This window comes from Leptodactylus fuscus, chromosome 10 (assembly GCF_031893055.1).
Source record: "Leptodactylus fuscus isolate aLepFus1 chromosome 10, aLepFus1.hap2, whole genome shotgun sequence".
Classification (NCBI taxonomy): domain Eukaryota; kingdom Metazoa; phylum Chordata; class Amphibia; order Anura; family Leptodactylidae; genus Leptodactylus; species Leptodactylus fuscus.
Window position 1 is genome coordinate 21,831,830 of NC_134274.1, and position 20,646 is coordinate 21,852,475.

At 45.9% G+C, this 20,646-nt stretch overlaps 1 protein-coding gene across 1 annotated transcript in view; it reads left to right on the forward strand.

Annotated features, from left to right (window-relative positions):
* The first annotated feature begins 594 nt into the window (after positions 1-594).
* The window catches only part of FBXW4 (F-box and WD repeat domain containing 4), a 120,842-nt gene continuing 100,790 nt past the window's right edge, over positions 595-20,646 (forward strand). The window contains exon 1 of the mRNA XM_075257549.1: positions 595-967. Within this exon, the coding sequence (XP_075113650.1) occupies positions 777-967 (191 nt within the window). The 5' untranslated portion in view covers positions 595-776. The remainder of the gene's footprint in view (positions 968-20,646) is intronic.

Below are 20,646 nucleotides of genomic sequence, written 5' to 3' on the forward strand. Positions count from 1 at the left end.
AGCAGTCGGTCTCTACGTTCTTTTGAGGTAGGCAAATTCTGGACGAAATTAAAAGCCAAACAGCATGGTTAGCATGGCAGCCTTGTAGGGCTGGAGTCCTGGGTTCGAATCCTGACAAGGACAACATCTGCAAGGAGTTTGTATGTTCCCCCTGTGTTTGCGTGGATTTCCTCCCACACTCCAAAGACATACTGATAGGGAAAAAGAAAATTGGGGGGGGGCAGAATATGCCTCAAAATCAGCGCCAACTTCCTCTGTGTGAACTTACCCTTATAATTCTCACATTAAGCAGCCTGGTACATGGATCTCCAGTTACTAGTACAGTGTTCATACATGACCGGTAAAAACATACATTAAGAATTAGAATCCCAGCCCTGCAAGATAAATATAAAAATAGTATACAGCGAAATAGGAGTTAACAATGGCAACCAGACAGCTGCTTTTGTAATCTGTCCTTTAAGGTTGCAATGGGCAACACTATTCCCTTTCTGTGGCTATCGCTGATGCTTTTGCACATAACAACCAATCAGATCACTTCTTTCATTTTCTAACCTGCACGGTTAAGAGTGAAAGTCGCAATCTGATTGGCCGCAGCGCGTGTGAGTACAGGAGCTGCCGCTTCTCATTGGTCGGAGTTCCTGTCAGTCACGTGACTCGGGCAGACACTGCCATGGCTCCTAGTCCCAGCTACTTGTGACCTGAGCACCAACCATGGGAGAGAAGACCGGGCAGAGGCCAAAGCACCTCCAGATCCGGAGCACCAGGCCCAGGCTGACATGGGAGCCCATCTCCTGCAGCTGCCCGAGGAGATCCTCCTGCTCGTCCTCTCCTACCTGGACGGCAGGGCGCTGGGGCGGCTCGGGCAGGTGTGCAGGAAGCTGTATCACTTCACCTGCAGGGACGCGGTGTGGAGGAGGATAGCCAAGCGCTGCCTGAACTCCGGCTTCGTGCGGCAGGGCACAGACGTGTGAGTTACCGGTGCAGGCGGCACTCTGCTCTCAGGCTGCGGCCTAGTCTCTGGGGAAACTTTACGTAAACTACGTTGTTGCTAGGGCGTAGCGTAGCCGCGTGTACGTACTCTACGTAAGAAAAGCGCGTACAGCCCGGCATTCTCAGAACGTGTTTGCGTAACCCGTGATGTTGTGAAACTACAAGTCCCAGCAATACCTGGCTGACAAGTGCAGAGCTTGCTGGAGCTTAGTATACCTGCTGTGTACAATGGAGAATACATATCAGGGGCTGGTTTCGGTATACTTCACATTGTAACACAATGTGTGTGTGTGTATATATATATATATAATACACACACATATATATGTGTGTGTATATATATATATATATATATATATTATACAGCACTGCATTTTATATTTTGCACAATGTTCTTGTATTGCCCCCTGAAATGCACCTTCTAAACTGGGTCCTATGGATTTCAATAGGAAGTATATGGCGTAGTTCACATGGTCCGTATTGTCAGAACTGGAAGAATGGGGAAAAAAGCGATGTCGTTCTTTAAGAGTGTTTTATGCTCTAATAATACATTTTATTTATATAGCAACAATGTATTCCGCTAAGAAATGGAGTCAAAATGCTGCCGAAAACATAAAACTTAAAAAAAACAAAAAAACAACCATGCTAAAAATCAATAATACCTGATGTAATTTTCAGGTCGTAAAATATGCTGTGTGAACATGGCCTAATAATTTAGTGCTGTCAAGTAGAGGCATAGTGACTTTTATGTGGCAGAAGGGTCTCTAGCAGCCGTGTCCAAGTGCTGATCCAACCAGTGGGCACATCTATCTATCTATCTATCTATCTATCTATCTATCTATCTATCTATCTATCTATCTATCTATCTATCTCCTATCTATCTCCTATCTATCTCCTATCTATCTATCTATCTATCTATCTATCTATCTATCTATCTATCTCCTATCTATCTATCTATCTCCTATCTATCTATCTATCTATCTATCTCCTATCTATCTATCTATCTATCTATCTATCTATCTATCTATCTATCTATCTATCTATCTCCTATCTATCTATCTATCTCCTATCTATCTATCTATCTCCTATCTATCTATCTATCTATCTATCTATCTATCTATCTCCTATCTATCTATCTATCTATCTATCTATCTCCAATCTATCTATCTATCTATCTATCTATCTATCTATCTATCTATCTATCTCCTATCTATCTATCTATCTATCTATCTATCTATCTATCTATCTATCTATCTATCTATCATGCAGGTAATCCCTGTAGAGATGTGACTTGAGCTTCCTGGGCCCCAGTGTAAAATGAGCCCCATGTGGAATAATGGTATATTTTATGTGGCAGAGGAACCTTTGGGGACACTCAGGATGAGATGCCCAGTAGTGACTGCCACCATGTCACCGCCCTATAGTTCTACCCCTCTATAGGTGTACGTATGATGTAAGGAGTCCTGGGTCTCCAGTCTGAGCTGGGCGAATATATAGACAGGATTTCTACTCCAGATTCCTCTACGTGCATAGGGCCTATACTATATACACTCCTGGTCTGAGAGCTCTGTGATGAGATCAGCCATGTAATGACACCTTAGGGCGGGTTCACATCTGTTCTCTGCTTTTGGTTTTCTGTCTTCTGTCGAGAGAAACTGGACAGGAGACGGAAACCTGGCGATCAGTTTTCAAACCCATTCACTTGCAGTGTCTTGTGCCTCTCTGCGGCGAAACCGTTTTTTTAAAACCAGACACAAAGTCCAGTTTAACCCCCCCTCCCCCCAAAAAAAACCAAAAACAAACAAAAAAAAAACAAACATTTTCCCTGCAGACAGGCACAAGACGCCCAAGCTTTGCAAAACTGACTGCCAGGTCTTCATCTCCTGTCCAGTTTCTCTCAGCAGAAGACAGAAACCCGAAAGCGGAGACCGGGCACAGGTGTGAACCCGCCCTGACTAGTACAGTAAGACTTTGTTGAGTGTTCGTATGCCGTTGCCTCTGCCGTCTAAGGCCCGGTTCATATCTGCGCTCAGGTTTCCATTCGGGGAGTACTTGGGGACCCCCTGAACGGAAATCTATCCACATAAAAAAAAAAAAAAGCTGCGGACTCCATAAACTATAATGGGGTCCGTGTGGTTTCCGTTCAGTTTCCACATGAAAAACGCAGAGAGAAAAGTCCTACTTACAGGACATATTTCACTGGCATTACTATAACTGCAAGTAATATGTGAAAACATTTCTAGGCCCAGTTCATTGCAGCGTTCCAATTTCCGCTTGGGGACTCCCCTGAACGCAAATCTAATTTGCAAAAAAATGTGGTTACCTAAGGAAATGCGCAGACCCTTAAAGACTATGATGGGGTCCGGGTAGTTTCCACACAAAAAATGCGGAGAGAAAAGTGCTGCCTTCAGGACTTTACTCTCCTTATATTTCATGCGGAGAGGGGAACGGAATGGCCCGAACGCAGATGTGAACCAGGCCCGAGTCCGAGGCATGCAAAGGTTGGGAGAAATTTAGCACAGTTGGTTGTATAACGCCTTGTATTTGGAGCATAGATGTTGGGGGTAGAGTGGTTGATGTTGCACCTTGGTATTGGTATGAGAGGGTCGGAGGATTCTTCTGCTGTTTTAGCTGACTGGCTATCCCTGACGGACCCGAACATCGGAGAGCCGGGCTAGTGTGACCCTAGCGTCACTTCATCGTTCATGGCATGTGATCCAATTTGTCATCTAACTACTGCTACTCACGTATTTGTCTGAGCCAGGGAAGTGAAAGGGTGTGGGGTAACGTTATTTCATTGTGCAATCTATTTATAGTGATATTATTAATGGCCTCTCTTGGAATTGTCTTCACCGAGCTTCTAAAACCTTCTTTCAGCAAGTGATAGAAACTTGAGGGTGGAGAAATTCTATACAACCCTTTTAGGACACAGCTAGAAAATGCTTCATTGTTTGGAGGCAGGTCACAAGATGGTGATCAGACGTTAAGATGTATGTGGCAGAGTCTCCGGACCGTCGGGCGAAGTCGGTCCGTGATAACATTGTTACTGCACAAAGAGGACTCGCTAGTGTCGGAGATCTGCACTTCAACTACAACTTCTGTCTATGCTGTTAAATACCAATTTCAATGGCCGTTTTGATCTGCAGGGTCAACAGCCGGGCTTATCGGAGTTCTGTCTTGACGCCTTTATGAATAAGGAGGGGAACTTACGAGGAATCGGATAATAAAGTAGTCTGTGAGGATGTTAGGTTACCTTCTTGTACATTGTACTAATGGATGACGTGATCTTTGGATCACATGTTGCTTAAAGGGGTTTTCATCAATATCGTGATCTTTGGTGGTCTGATATCAGGCACCCTCACTGATCTGTTGCTTCAGTCTGGGTGTTCGACACCCACCACTCTAATATTGTTGCCCTATCCGAAATAAAGGTCCTCACTATTTAGACCTACATACAGACCTGTCCATGTACGGATCCATGAGAAAACTGCACATGGTTAAGGTACACAGGACCTATCCTAATATTGCTTATGGGTCTGTGTAATACACAGTTGGGTGTCTGAGGCCATAATGTGTTAGTGTGCATGGGGGTTTACTCTCAGGCAACCCACAATAATTGTGTGTAAGAGAACAGTAAATCTGCACTGACCATATTGCTGCTTAGGCCCGGTTCACATCTGCGATTGGGTTTCCGTTCGGGGGGTCCCCCCCCCCCCCCAACGGAAACCTAATACACATAAAAAAGCGGTTATCTTAGGAAAGCACACGGACCCCATAGACTATAATGCGGTCTGTGTGGTTCTGCTCGGTTTCCGCACGAAACATGCAGAGGGAAATTCCTGCAACCAGCACTTTTCTCTGCATTTTTCGTGCGGACTAGACCTCATTATACTCTCTGGGATCCACAGTTTTCCTAAGGTAACCCTTTTTTATGTGGATTAGGTTTCCATTCGGGGGTCCTCAAGATCAGAGAATGTGCCTCACATGACTGCACCAGGCATATGGGTAAATATACATATTTTTTTTTTTAAGGGTGTAAAGTAAAGTGGTAAAGCTTTAATTTATCCCAGACAACCCCTTTAAATGAATGAGAGGGCTGATCTACTCGGCAGCAGGTCTTCTGCCTGATCTTGTGTTTCTGACCCTGGAGCTCCGCACTCATCCCCCAGGATGGACGGCTAGAAAGAGATATATTGCTAGACAGAAGACATTTGCAAACTGTTTTGACCACAGACTAGGACTTTTCCAATTGCTTATTTCAGCACCGATGAGTTATAGAGCATAACTACAACCCTAAGGACGACTCCGTCTCAGCGTCCAAAACTCAGCTCAAAGCTAAGGCCACACGTAGCAAATTGCAGCTAACCCCCCCCCCCCCCAAAAAAAAAAAAAAACTGTGGAAACATAGGAGAGAGGAAAAAAAACAGCAAAAACACTCGCATTATTCATTGCTTCTCCACTGACTCTTGTATTTCTACCAAACGCCATATAAATTTATGTAGAAAAGGGGTAAAAGTGAGGTTTGGTTCACAACTGCATTTGCACTCTGCCAAATACCAAAAGCAATTGCAGCCACTGGTGCAGTAAAAGCACACGGACCCCATAGACTAGAATGGGGTCCGTGTGCTTGCCGCCAGATCTCTGCAGGGAAGTTCACAATCTACTTTCCTGTCCGCATGATTCGTGCAGGCGGCAAGCACACGGACGCCATTCTAGTCTATGGGGTCCGTGTGCTTTTATTGCACAGCGCTTGCGGTTACGTTTGGTATTCCGTTCGGGGGTCTCCATCGGACGGAATACCAGCGCAGATGTGAACGAGGGGTAATATGGCTGTGAATTTCACAAACCCGCGTTTTTCCTTTTCTTTTTTTTTTTAAACGCACCCCTTCATAACCGGTAGTGCGAACCCAGCCAAACAAGATGTTAAATTTTGCAGATATCCTATAAAATGAGTCTGTGGTTATTCCGCTTTCATCCCATGACTATCCTCGTCTTCACTTTTCCAGCTCCTACTCCTTCCGTCATAGGTATAAGTTGTTTCTGGGCTCCGATTTCAGCCCTGTTTTTTTTTTATGATTACCTAGGATAAAAAAAAAATCCAGTTGTATTAATTTGCATTGTTTGCGGCGGGGCTGAGATAACTGTTATAACGCTTTCCACATGACTTAATAAAAAAAAGTTTTATTTTCTATTTCTAATCGTTTTGCACAGCAGGAAATGACCCATCTTAGCAAGCACTTAAATCATTTATTGGGGGGAAACCTGTCTGCGTCGCCCTCTTCCCCAGCATATAAGTGCAAATCCTCCTTTTCTCTCCTCCAAACTTGTAAAGCAGGAAATCTCCTGGTTTTTATATCAAAAATGAACCAGACCCCCAAAAGTAGTTCTTTAAATTCCATAATGTTACCTCCAGTAGATTTAGAACAGAGATGTCCATAACTCCGACCGTGTGTGACTTTGTTTCAGGAAATGTGTCTGCACTTGGTTTTTTGTGTTTATAGAGGCTCGAAGAGAGAGAGAATAAAAAAAAGTTGGTTCCCCGTCATCTCATTTGGTAGTATAAATTTTAATGCCAAAAAAACCCAAAACAAGGCGGCTGATGTTGGTTAACTTTTTAAGGCCCGGTGCACATCTGTGTTCGAGGGTTCCATTCCCCTCTCTGCGTGAAAATTTTTTAGTGCGGATACCACACGGATCCCATTATAGTCTAAGGCAGGGGTCCTCAAACTTTTTAAATAGTGGGCCGGAGGCAGAGCAGGTCGCACAGACATCGGGAGTGGTGCCTTCCAATAAGTAAAGTGAAGTGCGCTCCATGGCCTGGCCCGAGCTCCTCAGGAGCTTCACTATAAATGCACGACTGCCGGCGTTGTCGGCGGGGCCAGACAGAAGTGCTTGGCGGGCCGCATGTGGCCCGCGGGCCACAGTTTGAGGACCCCTGGTCTAAGGGCTCCGTGGATTTCCTAAGGTAACCGCTTTTTTATGTGGATTAGGTTTTTGTTCGGAGGGTCCCCAAGCGGGAACCTGAACGCAGATGTCAACCGGGCCTAAGTTGACAAGTAACTCTAAGCCACCTTAAACTGGACCTGGCATGGACTTTTGGGAGACTAAGGGTAAGTTCACATGTAGTTTTTTGGATCAGAACCTGAGGCGGCATCTGGTTTGGATTAGGCCCAATGAATGGGCCTAGTCCAGAGGAGGGAGTTTCTTCAGGCCGAATCGCGAGGCGACTCAGCCTGAAGAATGAGCACCTCCACTCCTGAGTGGCTCCCATTGATTTCAATGGGAGCCACCTTTTTGGTCAGGATTTTGAGGCGGAACTTCCCCTTAGGGTAAGTTCACACATAGTTTTTTTGGTCAGGGTTTTGAGGCCGTAATCGCCTCAAAACCCTGACCAAAAAAACTATGTGTGAACTTACCCTAAGGGGAAGTTCTGCCTCAAAATCCTGACCAAAAAGACGGCTCCCATTGAAATCAATGGGAGCTGGTCAGTTCTTTTTTCCGGGAGCTGGTTTGTTCCGGCTCCCGGACAAAGAAGTGACATGCTCCATCTTTCAGGCGTATTCGCCTTGCGACATCCGCCTGAAGACACTCCCTCCTGACTAGGTCCATTCATTTGGGCCTAATCCGGAGCAGAGTGCGTGACTAGATGTACTGCATCAGCATCCAGTCGCAGCTAAGGTATTTTGGACCACAATCTGAGGCGCCCTTCGCCTCCGGTTCCAGTCCAAAAATCTCTGTGTGAGCTTACCCTAAACCAACCAGCAGGACACTTGGCGCACTGGGGAGGTGGGCATATTATATTCATAAGCAGTGATTGATATCCATGTTATCCCACCCTGTGCGGTCTATAATGGCTTTGGTACAGGCCGTGTCTTGGCCTCGGTTTCTCGGCCTGGCTTTGATGGTGGACGCAGTTGTCTTACCACAGTTGGATATCCTGCCGTACAAGTGACTAACTAGAAGCTGCTTTGGTAGAGACATTAAGATAACACGGTGCTTCCAGTTTTAGAATAAGCTACATATATCTCCCCGCAGAGCCTCTCCAGCGTACGCACATTTGTTTTCGGACCCCGCAGACCTCATTCATTATTCCCTGTTACAATGTACCTGAGTTTGTCTATTTTTATCAACTCTCTCCCAGCTGCGCCTGACAAGCCTTACGACCAGCCAACTATCATTATTAATGATGCGATCATCTTCATAATGCACAGGGATATGTTTTTTTTCTTCATATTTCCTCTTGGAAGATGTGAGGCATGATGAAGAGGTCTCTTGTTTACCGAGGCCAAGTCTTCCTGGAAAGTCTTTTCAGCATCTAGGCCAGTGAGCGGACGCCGAATACTCTTGTACATTGGTTAAACAATAAAAATGTAATATTTTTCCAGATTATGTATTACAAGCGTTGTTACTAGCCGCGCTCCTCACGTAACCTTTGTAGGGTGGATGAGTACAAGTACGGTGGTCACGTAAGGCGACGTTCACATCTTCGTCAGGGTCTGTCTGAAATCACAGACAAAAAAGACCTGCAATTTTTTGATCTTGCGATGTCGGGGAGAAAATAATGGCGATCTAATAGACCCCATTAGCGTCAACGGGGGCCTTCGGGATCCGTTGTTATCCGTCATAGATTGGATCCATCTTTGATTTATCCATTCTTTTGGTCCTATGACAGACTATAGTAATGGATTAAACCCTACAGAGGTGAATGTAGCCTAATATTACTGGGAGTGAAAATTTGGACAAATAACTTGTGGCTGCCTATGGCCTTTTCTATTTTTGAGTATGGGACCTATTCTTTGTCAGAGTTTAAGGGGCTGTACCCATATGGCCTATCCACCACACATGCTGTAGATGTCTGATGGATACGGGTCTCACCTATGAACTTGAGTCTTTGTGGTGATCCGTGCAAACACCCAAAAATAGGACGTGCCCATGTTTTGACAGATCGTTGGCCATACGTGTAAATGGGTCCACATTGATTTTAGTGCAGCAGAGTGAGGGCCATAAAAGAAAATGGCCACCAGTGTTTTACGTGATCGTAATAATCCACCAGACAAAGCTGCCATGTCAATTTTAATGCCAAGAGAACGCCGTAAAAACAAAATGCAAAAAATAATGTTAGAATTGTGGGGTTTTTCATGTGGACCCCACAAAAAAAAAGTTTAAAGGGGTTCTACCATTAAAAATGTTTTTTTTTCTAGTTGACACGACGGAATAGCCTTAAGAAAGGCTATTCTTCTCCTACCTTTAGATGTCTTCTTCGCCCCGCCGGTCGGTTACAATCCCATTTTCCGCCGGTGTGCAAATGAGTTTTCTCCAGCGCCACCTCCATCTACTTCAGCAACAGGGTCTTCACCGCATCTTCTTCCGGGGCAGGCTTCAACCTTCTAGGCCTCGGGCCCGCCGGCCACAAGAAAATGGCCGCTTACAATACTTTGTAAGTGGCCATTTTCTTGTGGCCGGTGGGAATGTGCAGTCGGCTTTATCCTAGGCCTGAACGGTATTATATACTGCTAGAAAGCTGTCTGCTTTTCCGCTATGCGAGAGGGTGCTGGAGATATCAGTGCTGCTAATTTCGGCACCGATATCTCCCCACTGTCATAAGGATGGGCCTTACAGCCTAGTGCCACCCCCACCCCTCTAACATAACCTCCTCACACCTCGGTGTCATTGCTGGGCAGTAAGGAGCGCCCCAAGGCTATGATAGGGCCCCTTCACACGGAGTTTACGCTTCATGTATTCTGTCCGTTTTACACGTGTAAAAATACACGTGTAAAATGTAGTTAGCCATTGAGTTCAATGGCTTGTTTGTATAGCGCGCGTCTTTTTGTGCGTGCAAAAAAACGCGCGTTGATGCTAGGCTGTAAAGCCCGTCCTTATGATAGTGGAGTAATATCAATGCCGAAATTCTTAGCATCGTTATCTCCTGCGTCAGGGCTCATACCAGGAAAGCTGAATTCAGTGTACTGTTGGATCTCTAGCGGTATATAATACCGCACGTCTATGAGGATGTGAAAGGTCCACTTTAACATACAAACTTCGCTGCGTCTTTAAGGGGTTAAACACAAATTGTATTAGTTCATAAAATATCAATACAGGTTAAAAAAATAAGAAGGTATTTCGGCCCACCTTGTATAACGCCATTACCGCTGCGGTCTATTGCGGTATACAGTTGGCAGTCACTAATGTTCCTTCTGTATTCACAGCCAGCTGTTCATTGCATAGCGAAGACAACACACAGGTGCCAAAATCATTGTCTCCAATAGTTCTGCTCATCCCTGACTCTGTACGAGGAAGAACGGCGTGTACTGATGGGCCATTAGGAGTCGTGTCCCTAAGGTCCAGACACTTCCAGTAACATTGCCGAGATACAGAAAGCTAATGTAAATTGCCATAGGAGCGCTGCTCCTGCCTTAAACAGCTTAACTACTCAAGCAGATTACTCCTAAAACAATTTGTAACTCCCCCAGGGCTTTTCTGCTTTAAATGGATCAATTAGACACCTTCTAAGTACTATACAGTGCGGAGGAGGAGGCCACATGGGCTGGGGAGCCTTTATGTCAAGGAAGGAGGCAAATAGAATTTCTTGTCGCAATGTCATAGAATTGTCTCCATACTATCCTGAAGATCAGATGTGTAAGGTTCTTGGTCTCTGTTCAGTTTACAAAAAAAAAAAAAAAAATTCTGCTTTAAGATTGAGGCTCCACATTGCTGAAATGCAACATTTTTTGTTGCAAAGTCGGGAGCGGATTCTACAGAAGGGAAATGTCTCAGGCCCGGTTCACATCTGTGTTCAGGGAGTCCGCTTGGGAACCTGCTGAACGGAAACCTATCCACATTAAAAAATCGGTTACCTAAGGAAACCCATGGACCCCATAGACTATAATGGTTTCTGCATAAAGAAGGCGGAGAGAAATGTGCTACTTGCAGGACTTTTCTGTGCGCATATTTCGTGCAGCTAGGGGAACAGAATGGCCTGAATGCAGATGTGAAACGGGCCATAGGGCTCATTCTTATGGGGCAAGAGGGGGCGGATTCTGATGCCGAATCTACCTCAGAATCCGTCCCATCACAATAAAGGTCTATGTAGATCGCTAGCTTCCTTTTTTCTGTGAGTGGTATGTTCCGGCTCACGGAAAAAAGAAGCGAGCGGTCTTTCTTGAGGTGGATTCCGAGTCAGCCCCAGCGTCCGCCTCGCGACAGCACCCTCCAGACTACGGTAGGCCCATTTATTTGATCCTATTCCGAAGGGGGAAGCCGCGACTGTCGTAAGCCGCGGCAGGCGCATTTTGATCCTATTATGATGCGTCTTTCCGCATCAGAATCATGACTAAAATAGGTGGTCCCGTACCCCGTGTGAACGAGAGACGAAACGAGAAACAAGCTCTGCTGCTATTCAGGTAATAGACACGCAGCTGCAGTACCTCAATGCCACCACTATGGAGTAGATGGGGCTACAGCTCTGGGCCTATTACTTAGGAACACAGCTTCTTCTGGTCACTGCAGGGTTCAGGTGTCGGACCCCCAGACTTCTGATATCGGTGGTCTGTATAGGAATGACTGTACTAGCGTATATCAATGTGAGTGATGGTGCTGCGTAGTTATTAATAATGATCTTGTACTTGTTATACGCTATGGGTACATTAAATACATTCCTTGGAAACCACAGTGTGTTCTATGTACAGCAGGGTGTCCCCTCGAATAAAAGGGCTGATTTCTTCTGGTGGATTGGTGTGTCTGGGACTGGAGTCTCGGAATAAGACTGCCCGGGTACGACCTCCTCCTGGACCGAGCTCCCAGACTTCACACGACTCTTACAGGCGAGAGCTTCTGGAATCCTTAGCCGTGACCTCAGCCACTGGCAGAGAACGAGCTCAGCAACTGGAATACATTCCAGGGCATAGATGGGTTTTTTATTTTTAGATTAAAGAAAAGGAAAAATTAAAAAATATTGAACATCTAAAACATTTTTAACATTGTTAAAGGCTTGAAACGTGTGTTATATGGAAAACTCATATCGGAGGAGTTATAAAACGGCAACGCTCGGAAAACTTCTGAAGTTTTATATGTCATCTAGTTGAAATGTTTTTGCCCATTGTTCCTGTCACCAGCAATGTCTTTTATGTGGATCAAAAAAGATGGAAAATCTTTCACACCAAACCAGTATTCCATCTTTAAAGAAGACCTTTCACCACCTCCAGTAATTCTAGTTCTTAGCATCTGTTAATAGTCATCGCTCCACTGATTCCAGCACAGTTGGAATTTTCTCTCTAGCCCCCACCATTCCTGAACAACAAGTGCAGTCAGTTTTGATGCCTGATGTGCTGTTTAAGCTCTGTACTGTCAGTAGGGTGGGGTCAGGCGAGGGGGCGTGACTCAGAGAGCTCAGAATTGCACTGCTTGGCTGCTCTTGCCTGACTCCGCCCACCCGTGCAGAGCCTAAATAGCATATCAGGTGTCAAAACTATCACTGACTTTAAGAATTCAGTGGGCCAGCACCTCTGTGATGTAAAGAACTGGATTTGTTGGGGGTTATGAAGTAGTCAGCCACCCAGGTACCCTACTGATCAGCCATTTAAAGTGGCCATTAGAGATGAGCGAACACTGTTCGGATCAGCCGATCCGAACAGCACGCAGCCATAGAAATGAATGGAAGCACCTGTGACGCTGACTTTGCCGGCGGCTGGCTGGCGTCACAGGTGCTTCCGTTCATTTCTATGGGTGCGTGCTGTTCGGATCGGCTGATCCGAACAGTGTTCGCTCATCTCTAGTGGCTATGGCTTTTGTGCAAGCGGCGTGACCCCTTGACTATTTACATCGCATGCCTCTATTATGTAGTGGCCGTGCAATGTAATGACCTCCTCGTCCCATAGAAGTGAATGGGGCAACGCCGTAATTGCATCATACAGACACTATAAAACAGAACGTGTGTAATGTTAACAGTAAAGGGGTCACAGCTAGAGATGAGCTAGTACTGTTCGTATCAGCCGATCCGAACAGCACGCACGCATTGAAATGAATGGAAGCACCTGGTATTTCCACTTTGACGCTTAACCCCCCGCGTGCCGGCTACGTCCATTCATTTCAATGCGTGTGTGCTGTTCGGATCGGCTGATACGAACAGTACTCGCTCATCTCTAGTCACAGCTCTCACATGAGCATCACAGCCTTTGACCACCACCCTATGCCAATCCTTTTTCAGCAGGTGAAAGTTTGCCATTGCTGTGTACAACCATGTACGTTCCTTGTTTATGGCTGGCTTAAATGGTTTGTCCTGTTATGATGGACACTTATCCTCTACCCCCAGTGATCAGGAGGACAGGGAACTGAAAGTCCCCCTAAGGCCGCCTTGTGAATGGAGGGTCAGTCCGCTTGTTTGGCAGGTTCTCCGTTCATGCTATGGGGCTGTCGGGACTGTAATCTTTTGCAGCATAGAAGTGAACAGAACGCTGGTCAGACAAGCCCCTATTGCTCCACACAAGGAGGCCTCAAGGGGACTTTTGTTCCCGTGAAAACTGTTGGGACCAGGTGATGGACACGATCGGATATGTGTCCCCATCCTGTAGATAGGGATAAGTGTCTATATTGGCAATCATTGGAGTAGGAATTATGGGAAAAGATTCTCCTAAATTGATATTTCGGGTAGAAAAAAAAAAAGTCTAAACTAAAACTGCCCCATCAGGAGAGATGACAAGTCCTGTGTAATTCTATGGTTAGCTAAAGTAATGCTAGAATAAGAAATCTGCCCGGACTGTAAGACAGTGCAGCTTGGCATATTATAGGTTAATCCCGTCTATTTGGCCATTACAGATAGGGTACGGTATACGTGACGGATCCTCTTGCGTTGCGTATTGGTGACCAGTGAAAGTTTCCAGCTCAGGTGCAGCCGTTCACTATTAATGGTCACATATGGTGAGCATCAAAGCACAGCAAATTGCTTTATAATCGATACAGGTAGAGTTTTCTTTTTCTTAATATTTTTTTAAAAATTTTTCTCCCACAAAGTAATTTCACTTTCCCGATGATGCAGATGTCGCAGTCGTTTCAGCAAGTCGAGCAGATTATTAAAGAATTACTTAATTGTGTTCCTGTCAAAGAGGTCTAGAGCAGATCGCAGCCGTCGCTTTACAAGGCAGCGCATGGCAGATGAATGGATGTGTTGGTCTGGTCTTTAGCAAAGTACAGAATTTTATTTTCCTCCTGAGGATACGTTGCCTGTGACAGACTTGGCTGATAATCCCACTAGAGACTCATTCTGTGAACCACACGGGCGGTTTAGTGCACATTATTACCATTCAATTGATAATGCAGAGCCTGCAGCCTATCTTAAAGGGACACAGACCCCTATTTTTCACTTCAGTTTGAGATTGGTTAATAATGTATATATGGATTTTTATTTTTTCCACTGCCCAACTAAATATCAGAGTATAATATTTACACTAGGGCCATGATGGCGAACCTATGCTAGAGCTGGCACGCAGAGCCCTCTCTTTGGGCACCCATCCGTTGAATAGATTATACAGTGTTGGCACCACCGTGGAGCAAATTGTACTGTGTGTGGACCACTATGCAGCAGATTATATTGTGTGGGGGCTACTGTGGATGTGATTGTACTGTGTGGGGGTTACCGTGGAGCAAATTGTACTGTGTACGGACCACTGTGCAGCAGATTATATTGTGTGGGGGCCACTGTGGATCTGATTGTACTGTGTGAGGGTCACACTGGAGCAGATTATACTGTGTGGGGGCCACTGTGGAGCAGACTGTACTGTGTGGGGGTCACAGTGGAGCTAAAGCCCCATTCATATGACCATATTTTGCAGGTCTGTAATTGTGTGCAATTGTGGATCCGCACATTATTTAAGTTAAATTGTTGTGTTGGCACTTTGTGATAAATTAGTGGGTTTTGGTTTGCAGTTTGGGCACTCGTTCTCTAAAAGGTCCGCCATCGCTGCATTAGGGTCACACTAGCGTTGGTCTCTCTGTTGTTTGGGTCCAGATGGGGACTCGAAAGACAGAGCCTGTCTGCCAAAAAAGCAGTTAACCACTGACCCCATAGATTATACCCCATAGATTATAACAGGGTTGGGTTTCCTCCGTGCAGGACTTTTCTCTCCGCTGATTTTAGGCCTATGGAAACTCCAATGGTAATGTAAACCTAGCCTTAGACTAAGGGCGGGTTCACACCTGCGCCCGGTCTCCTCTTTTGGGTTTCCGTCTCCTGCTGAGAGAAACTGGACAGGAGACGGAAACCCGGCGGTGAGTTTTCAAACCCATTCACTTGAATGGGTTTGCAAAGTGACCGCCCGTGAGCGTCTTCTGCCTCTCCGCAGCGAGAAGAAGGAAACCCGAAAGTGGAGACCTGGCGCAGGTGTGAACCCGCCCTAAGCTGCCATTTTAGAACAGAGCTTAGACAAGATACTTTCTGACACTGGGTTCACATTGGCGTCTCCTATCTATTCGTTTAGGTACATCACGGAGCCTGACGGACCACATTGATTATAATGGTCCATCTGGTGTCTCGTTTTTTAACTAACACCTTCGACGGACACTTTGACGGCAGTGGAGGCTACATCGCGAGTGTGAACGTGACCTCACTAAAGTAAGGCCGCATTGTATAGTGTCTGTCTGGGCTCACGTGGCTATGCTTAGACTTTAGTTCACATCTGGAAACACAACGGACCCCATTCTAGTTAGATGAGACTGCTGGGCTCCTTACATAACCACTAGTACAAATCACCCTTAAAATATAGGAATTATTGAGGGTTTTTCAGCAAATAGAATTTTCACAATTTTTGTTATCTTTTGTATTTACTGACTTGAGAGTCAATGGAGTGAAGTGTAACATAGAAAAGGGTTTCATCAAAACACCCCTAAACCTGTATAACATGACTGGGCCGCTCTGTGATGTGATATATATATGTCATATACCCTAATTGTGTTGTCTTGGTGCACGCCCATAAATATACATTCTCAGTCTTGCAATGCCCAATGGAAATCTACAGCGGTGATGCCGTCATATTCAGCGGCATTTTACGGATAGTGTCAGTACCGTCCCATGTAGGGCTCACAAACTTATGGGAGGAACCTGGAGTACCCGGAGGAAACCCACACAACGCGGGGAGGACATACGTTCATTTGAGATATTGTCCTTGGCTCGATTTGTACCCAGGACCCCAGCGCTGCAAGACATTGCTATCCACCATGCATTGCGTCACTTATCTTATGTATAAGACTCTAACTCACGTGCAAATGATTTTAACTCTTAATACATTGATATTAATATTGACAATCCATAAAACCCGTCCTAGCAGAACATGTCGATCTCTGTCTGAGTCACATTACGTGGGTTATTTCTCCGTCTTTGTGCGCAGGAGTCACTCTTAATCCCTTATGCATTCTCCTTTCAGTTAGATGTGCGTGGGATAGATAAAGTGACTGTAAAGTTACGTTCCTCGCTGGTTGTGGAGTTGCGAGCCTTCATTACAGCTCCTTCCTGCAGCTGGAACCTGGAGCTCGCAAGGGATATTGCATTTCTTCTGCTGTACTGGCCAAGTTAGAGAGGAAATCCTTAATTTGAAGACTCCCCTCACCTCCTCATTGTGTTGTTACATATTTCTCATACAATGTCGGTTGCCTACTTGGGGAAAATGTGCCGTTTACCACGTTTCATCTTTCCAAGTTATTGGTTAGGCCCCAAATGTATACTGGGTTTTGTACTACAAATGGATCTCTGTATAAAGACCCCTACGTGCTTTGTGACGCTTAGAGTAGGGGTATGTTGTATGTGGCAGAGGGACCTTTGGGGCCCCCTCAGGGTCCAGGGACCAGTAGCGACTGAGACCTCGGCACTTCCTATAGCTACACCCCTGACTGCTCCTAAAATCATTATTTGTTGGCAGCATATTGTAAACAGGACTGACAAAAGTGCAAACTGTATGGGAATGAATGTTTCGCTCATCGCCATGTAAATGCAGCCAAGCAGGACACAGCGATCAGGAATGAATGTTCTGTCCCGTCCCAATCATCGCTTCACTTGTCGGTCTGTGTCAAGGGCTTGGGTTTAATAGGCGAGTTCTTAAAAGGATGTTTCAGAATACTAAACTTCTGCCGATATCCGTAGGAATCCTAAATGGAAGATACCTGGCTTCCGGCATGAGTTTGCTGACAGATTTGACCACTTGCTATTGCTGCCCGTTCTTTGCTGAGAAGGTCTGTTGAGGGACTCCCGCGCATGTGCATTGGGTGCAGTGAAGCCAAAGTCTATACAAGTTAATTTACTATTAGAGATGAGTGAACACTGTTCGGATCAGCCGATCCGAACAGCACGCACCCATAGAAATTAATGGAAGCACCTGTGACGCTGACTTTGCTGGCGGCCGGCCGGCGTCACAGGTGCTTCCATTCATTTCTATGGGAGCCTGCTGTTCGGATCGGCTGATCCAAACAGTGTTCGCTCATCTCTATTCACTATGCATATTCCGCATTTCGAGCGCATGTGCATTGAAGGAAAATGTACTGACCTCTGCTTCACTGCACACAATGCGCATGCGTGATGGTCCTGCAGCAGACAACAAGCATCAGTGTCAAGCAAGCGGTGTCTTAACAACGTTTCTCACCTCAACGTTACTCAACACAAAGATATTTTGCGCAATAACTGTCCCATGTAAAGGGACCTCAAAGGGAACCGGTTAGGCTGTTTGAGTCCCTAAATCCTGGCTTCTTAATGACGTGTTCGTAGTCCCAAACATCTGTATCATACAGTCATTACTTAAGAATCTAAACTTAATTTGAGTAATTGCACACCCCTACCTTCAATGTATAGCACACAGTGATGAGGCCTCCTTTCCGACCAGCATACAATATAATGTCCCCAAGTGGTCCCACATAGCACTATACCCCCCAACTAAGGTTGAGCCGATGCTGACTTTTCAGGATCGATTTTAAAATCCGATTTCCGATCATTTTTCATTCGAACCCAATCTCGATCCCAATTCCGATCCCAATGCAAGTCAATGGGATTTTTTTAAAATCCTCTGGCTACTTAGTCCCCCCTGGTGTCCACTTACCTGCAGAGATGGCTGCTCCGCTTCTCTTCGCTTCGCTGCTGGTCCAGCTGCCGTCTTCTCCACCTCGCTGCCCCCTCCCTGCCAGGATAGGAGAGTGTGGCGGGTACTGGGAGGGGAGACGTCATGTCTCCCCACCCTGTACCCGCCCACACTCTCCTAACCCACCCACATTCTCCTAACCTGGCAGGGAGGGGGTCAGCGAGTAGAAGAAGACGGCAGCTGGACCGGCAGCGAAGCGAAGAGCAGCGGACCAGCCATCTCTGGAGGTAAGTAGCTTTAGTCTCCCATTAGAATGACTGGAGGCAGCCGGCGCAAGGGGTTAAGGCTGTGTACCGGCTGCTTCCATTCATTCCTATGGAACCGCAGCGGAGCCTTCACACTGAGTATACACTATATACTCAGTGTGAAGGCATTGTGGGAAAAGATCACCGATCTCGATCCCACATAAACAGAACGTGTTCGGAATTCCGATCGTGATCGTGAAATTTTCTCGATCGCCGATCGGAATCCGATTTTTTCCGAACATGATCGCTCAACCCTACCCCCAACACATTCGTGGCTCCACGCAATTTTACATCCGCTAAGGAGCAGAAAGACTTAAAATCAGGACCTCTCACCCAAGACAGCGGGACCGAACCTAAAATGTGGGACTGTCCCGCTTGATATGTGATGGCTGAAGGGCCCCCCTACCATCATAGGGCTCAGTACAAGCGCACCGTTTGCCCTATGGTTAATACTGCCTTGCACAAAAGACACAACTCCGAAGAATGGCGACTTTTATTGGGCCGGTCATCGGGGACATTATCTCAAGGAGCAGGATCCTTCCCAGGGTCAAAATAATCCGATTGTTTTTTCTCTGAAATCAAAGTACTTTGTGCAAATCTGTAGGCCCAGATATCCCAACATATATGGAGACCTTTATTTCACTAAAAAGAGTTCTACTTGCTAAACACATTTCTATGTCTCTGCAAATAAGCTTTGACCCCCCAAAAATTAAAACATTCTTGCCAATGTTGATTATACAAAATGACTATCTTTGGGTAAGGGGGGGCCTTTATTGTATAAGGGTGCTAGCCGCTCTCCATTGGCCTTTGATGGGGGGATTAGTTGGTGTTATTGCATATTTGTAGATGTTGCTGAGTGGTCTTCCAGCACTACAGGATGGATGACCTGTCCTTAGGATAAGTCCTCCATATCATACGGATGATGCAGTCTCTTCACTGCATACCAAGCACCACGACAGTACCAGAAAACCCCTTTAAAGTGGACCTTTCACCAACTTCAGTTCTCAGGATCTGTTAGTAGGCGCCGCGCTACTCGTTCCATTGTACTTGGAATTTTTTCTCATCGTTCTTCAGCAACAAACGCAGTTATTTTTGGTACCTGAATTGCCATTTAAAGAGGACCATTGATGTCCGCATGAATATGTGGCTTTATATGCCGCTATAAAGCTGACTTCAGCATACTGTGGGCTTTCCCAGTACGTGCCCCGGTAGTGGAGATATCCGTGCCGTTAATTTCTGCACCGATATCGCTCCACAGTCAGAAGATCCTCCGCACCAACAGTACTCATCCATAGACTTGTACTGGGGTGGGCGATGATGCCAGGCGGCGAGAAATGCCCTTCTGACAGTGGGGAGATTTCGGTTAATGGCTCCGATCTCTAGACCACCAGGGCACAAGCACATACCGGGAAAGCCAACAGTGCGCTGAGTACAGCACATTCATGAAGACATGAGAGGACCTCTTTAAAGGGGACTATTCACATCCTCATAGATGTCCGTAATTATATACTGCTAGAAAGCTGGCAGTGAGCTGAAAGTTGGCTTATATAATACCGCACAACTGCGAGGACGTGAAAGGTCCTGTTTAAGCTCTGTAATGTCAGGCGGGGGTGTGATTAGAGCCCCAATTAGAGACACTCAGTGTCAGAGCTCAGAATCACACCCCTTTATTATCCCTGACACCGCCCTCCTGACAGTAGAGTCTAAATGGAATATGAATAGACCAAAACTAACAGTACTTATTGCTCAGGAATGGTGGGGGCTGGAGAAAAAGCGTTGCAGGGATCAGTGGAGCGGCGCCTGGTAAATGGTGCAGTTGGTGAAGGGTCCTCTTTACGTCGGGTGACATATGTGGAGAATTTACAGCAGGTAAAAACATAGCAATATTTGTTTCAACGAATTCTTCCGTTTCAGTACTTACCAGGTCCTCACTTTTTTTTTTTTTTTTTTAAGGGTTTTCATGTCCTAAATAGATTTTTCACACTGCTATCCAGGAATAAGTCATCTGTTTGTGACCTGTGGGGGTCCGACACCCGTATCAGCTGTTTTTGTATGTGTCTACTTCTAATAGAAGTGGCAACTAGAGATGAGCGAGTACAGTGGGGATCAGCGATCCGAACAGCACGCTCCATAGAAATGAATGGATGCACCTGGTACTTCCGCTTTGACGGCGGCCGGCCGCTTACCCCCCCCGCGTGTCGGCTACGTCCATTCATTTCTATGCGAGCGTGCTGTTCGGATCGGCTGATCCGAACAGTACTCGCTCATCTCTAGTGGCAACGCAGCTCCGTCCACTGTATAGC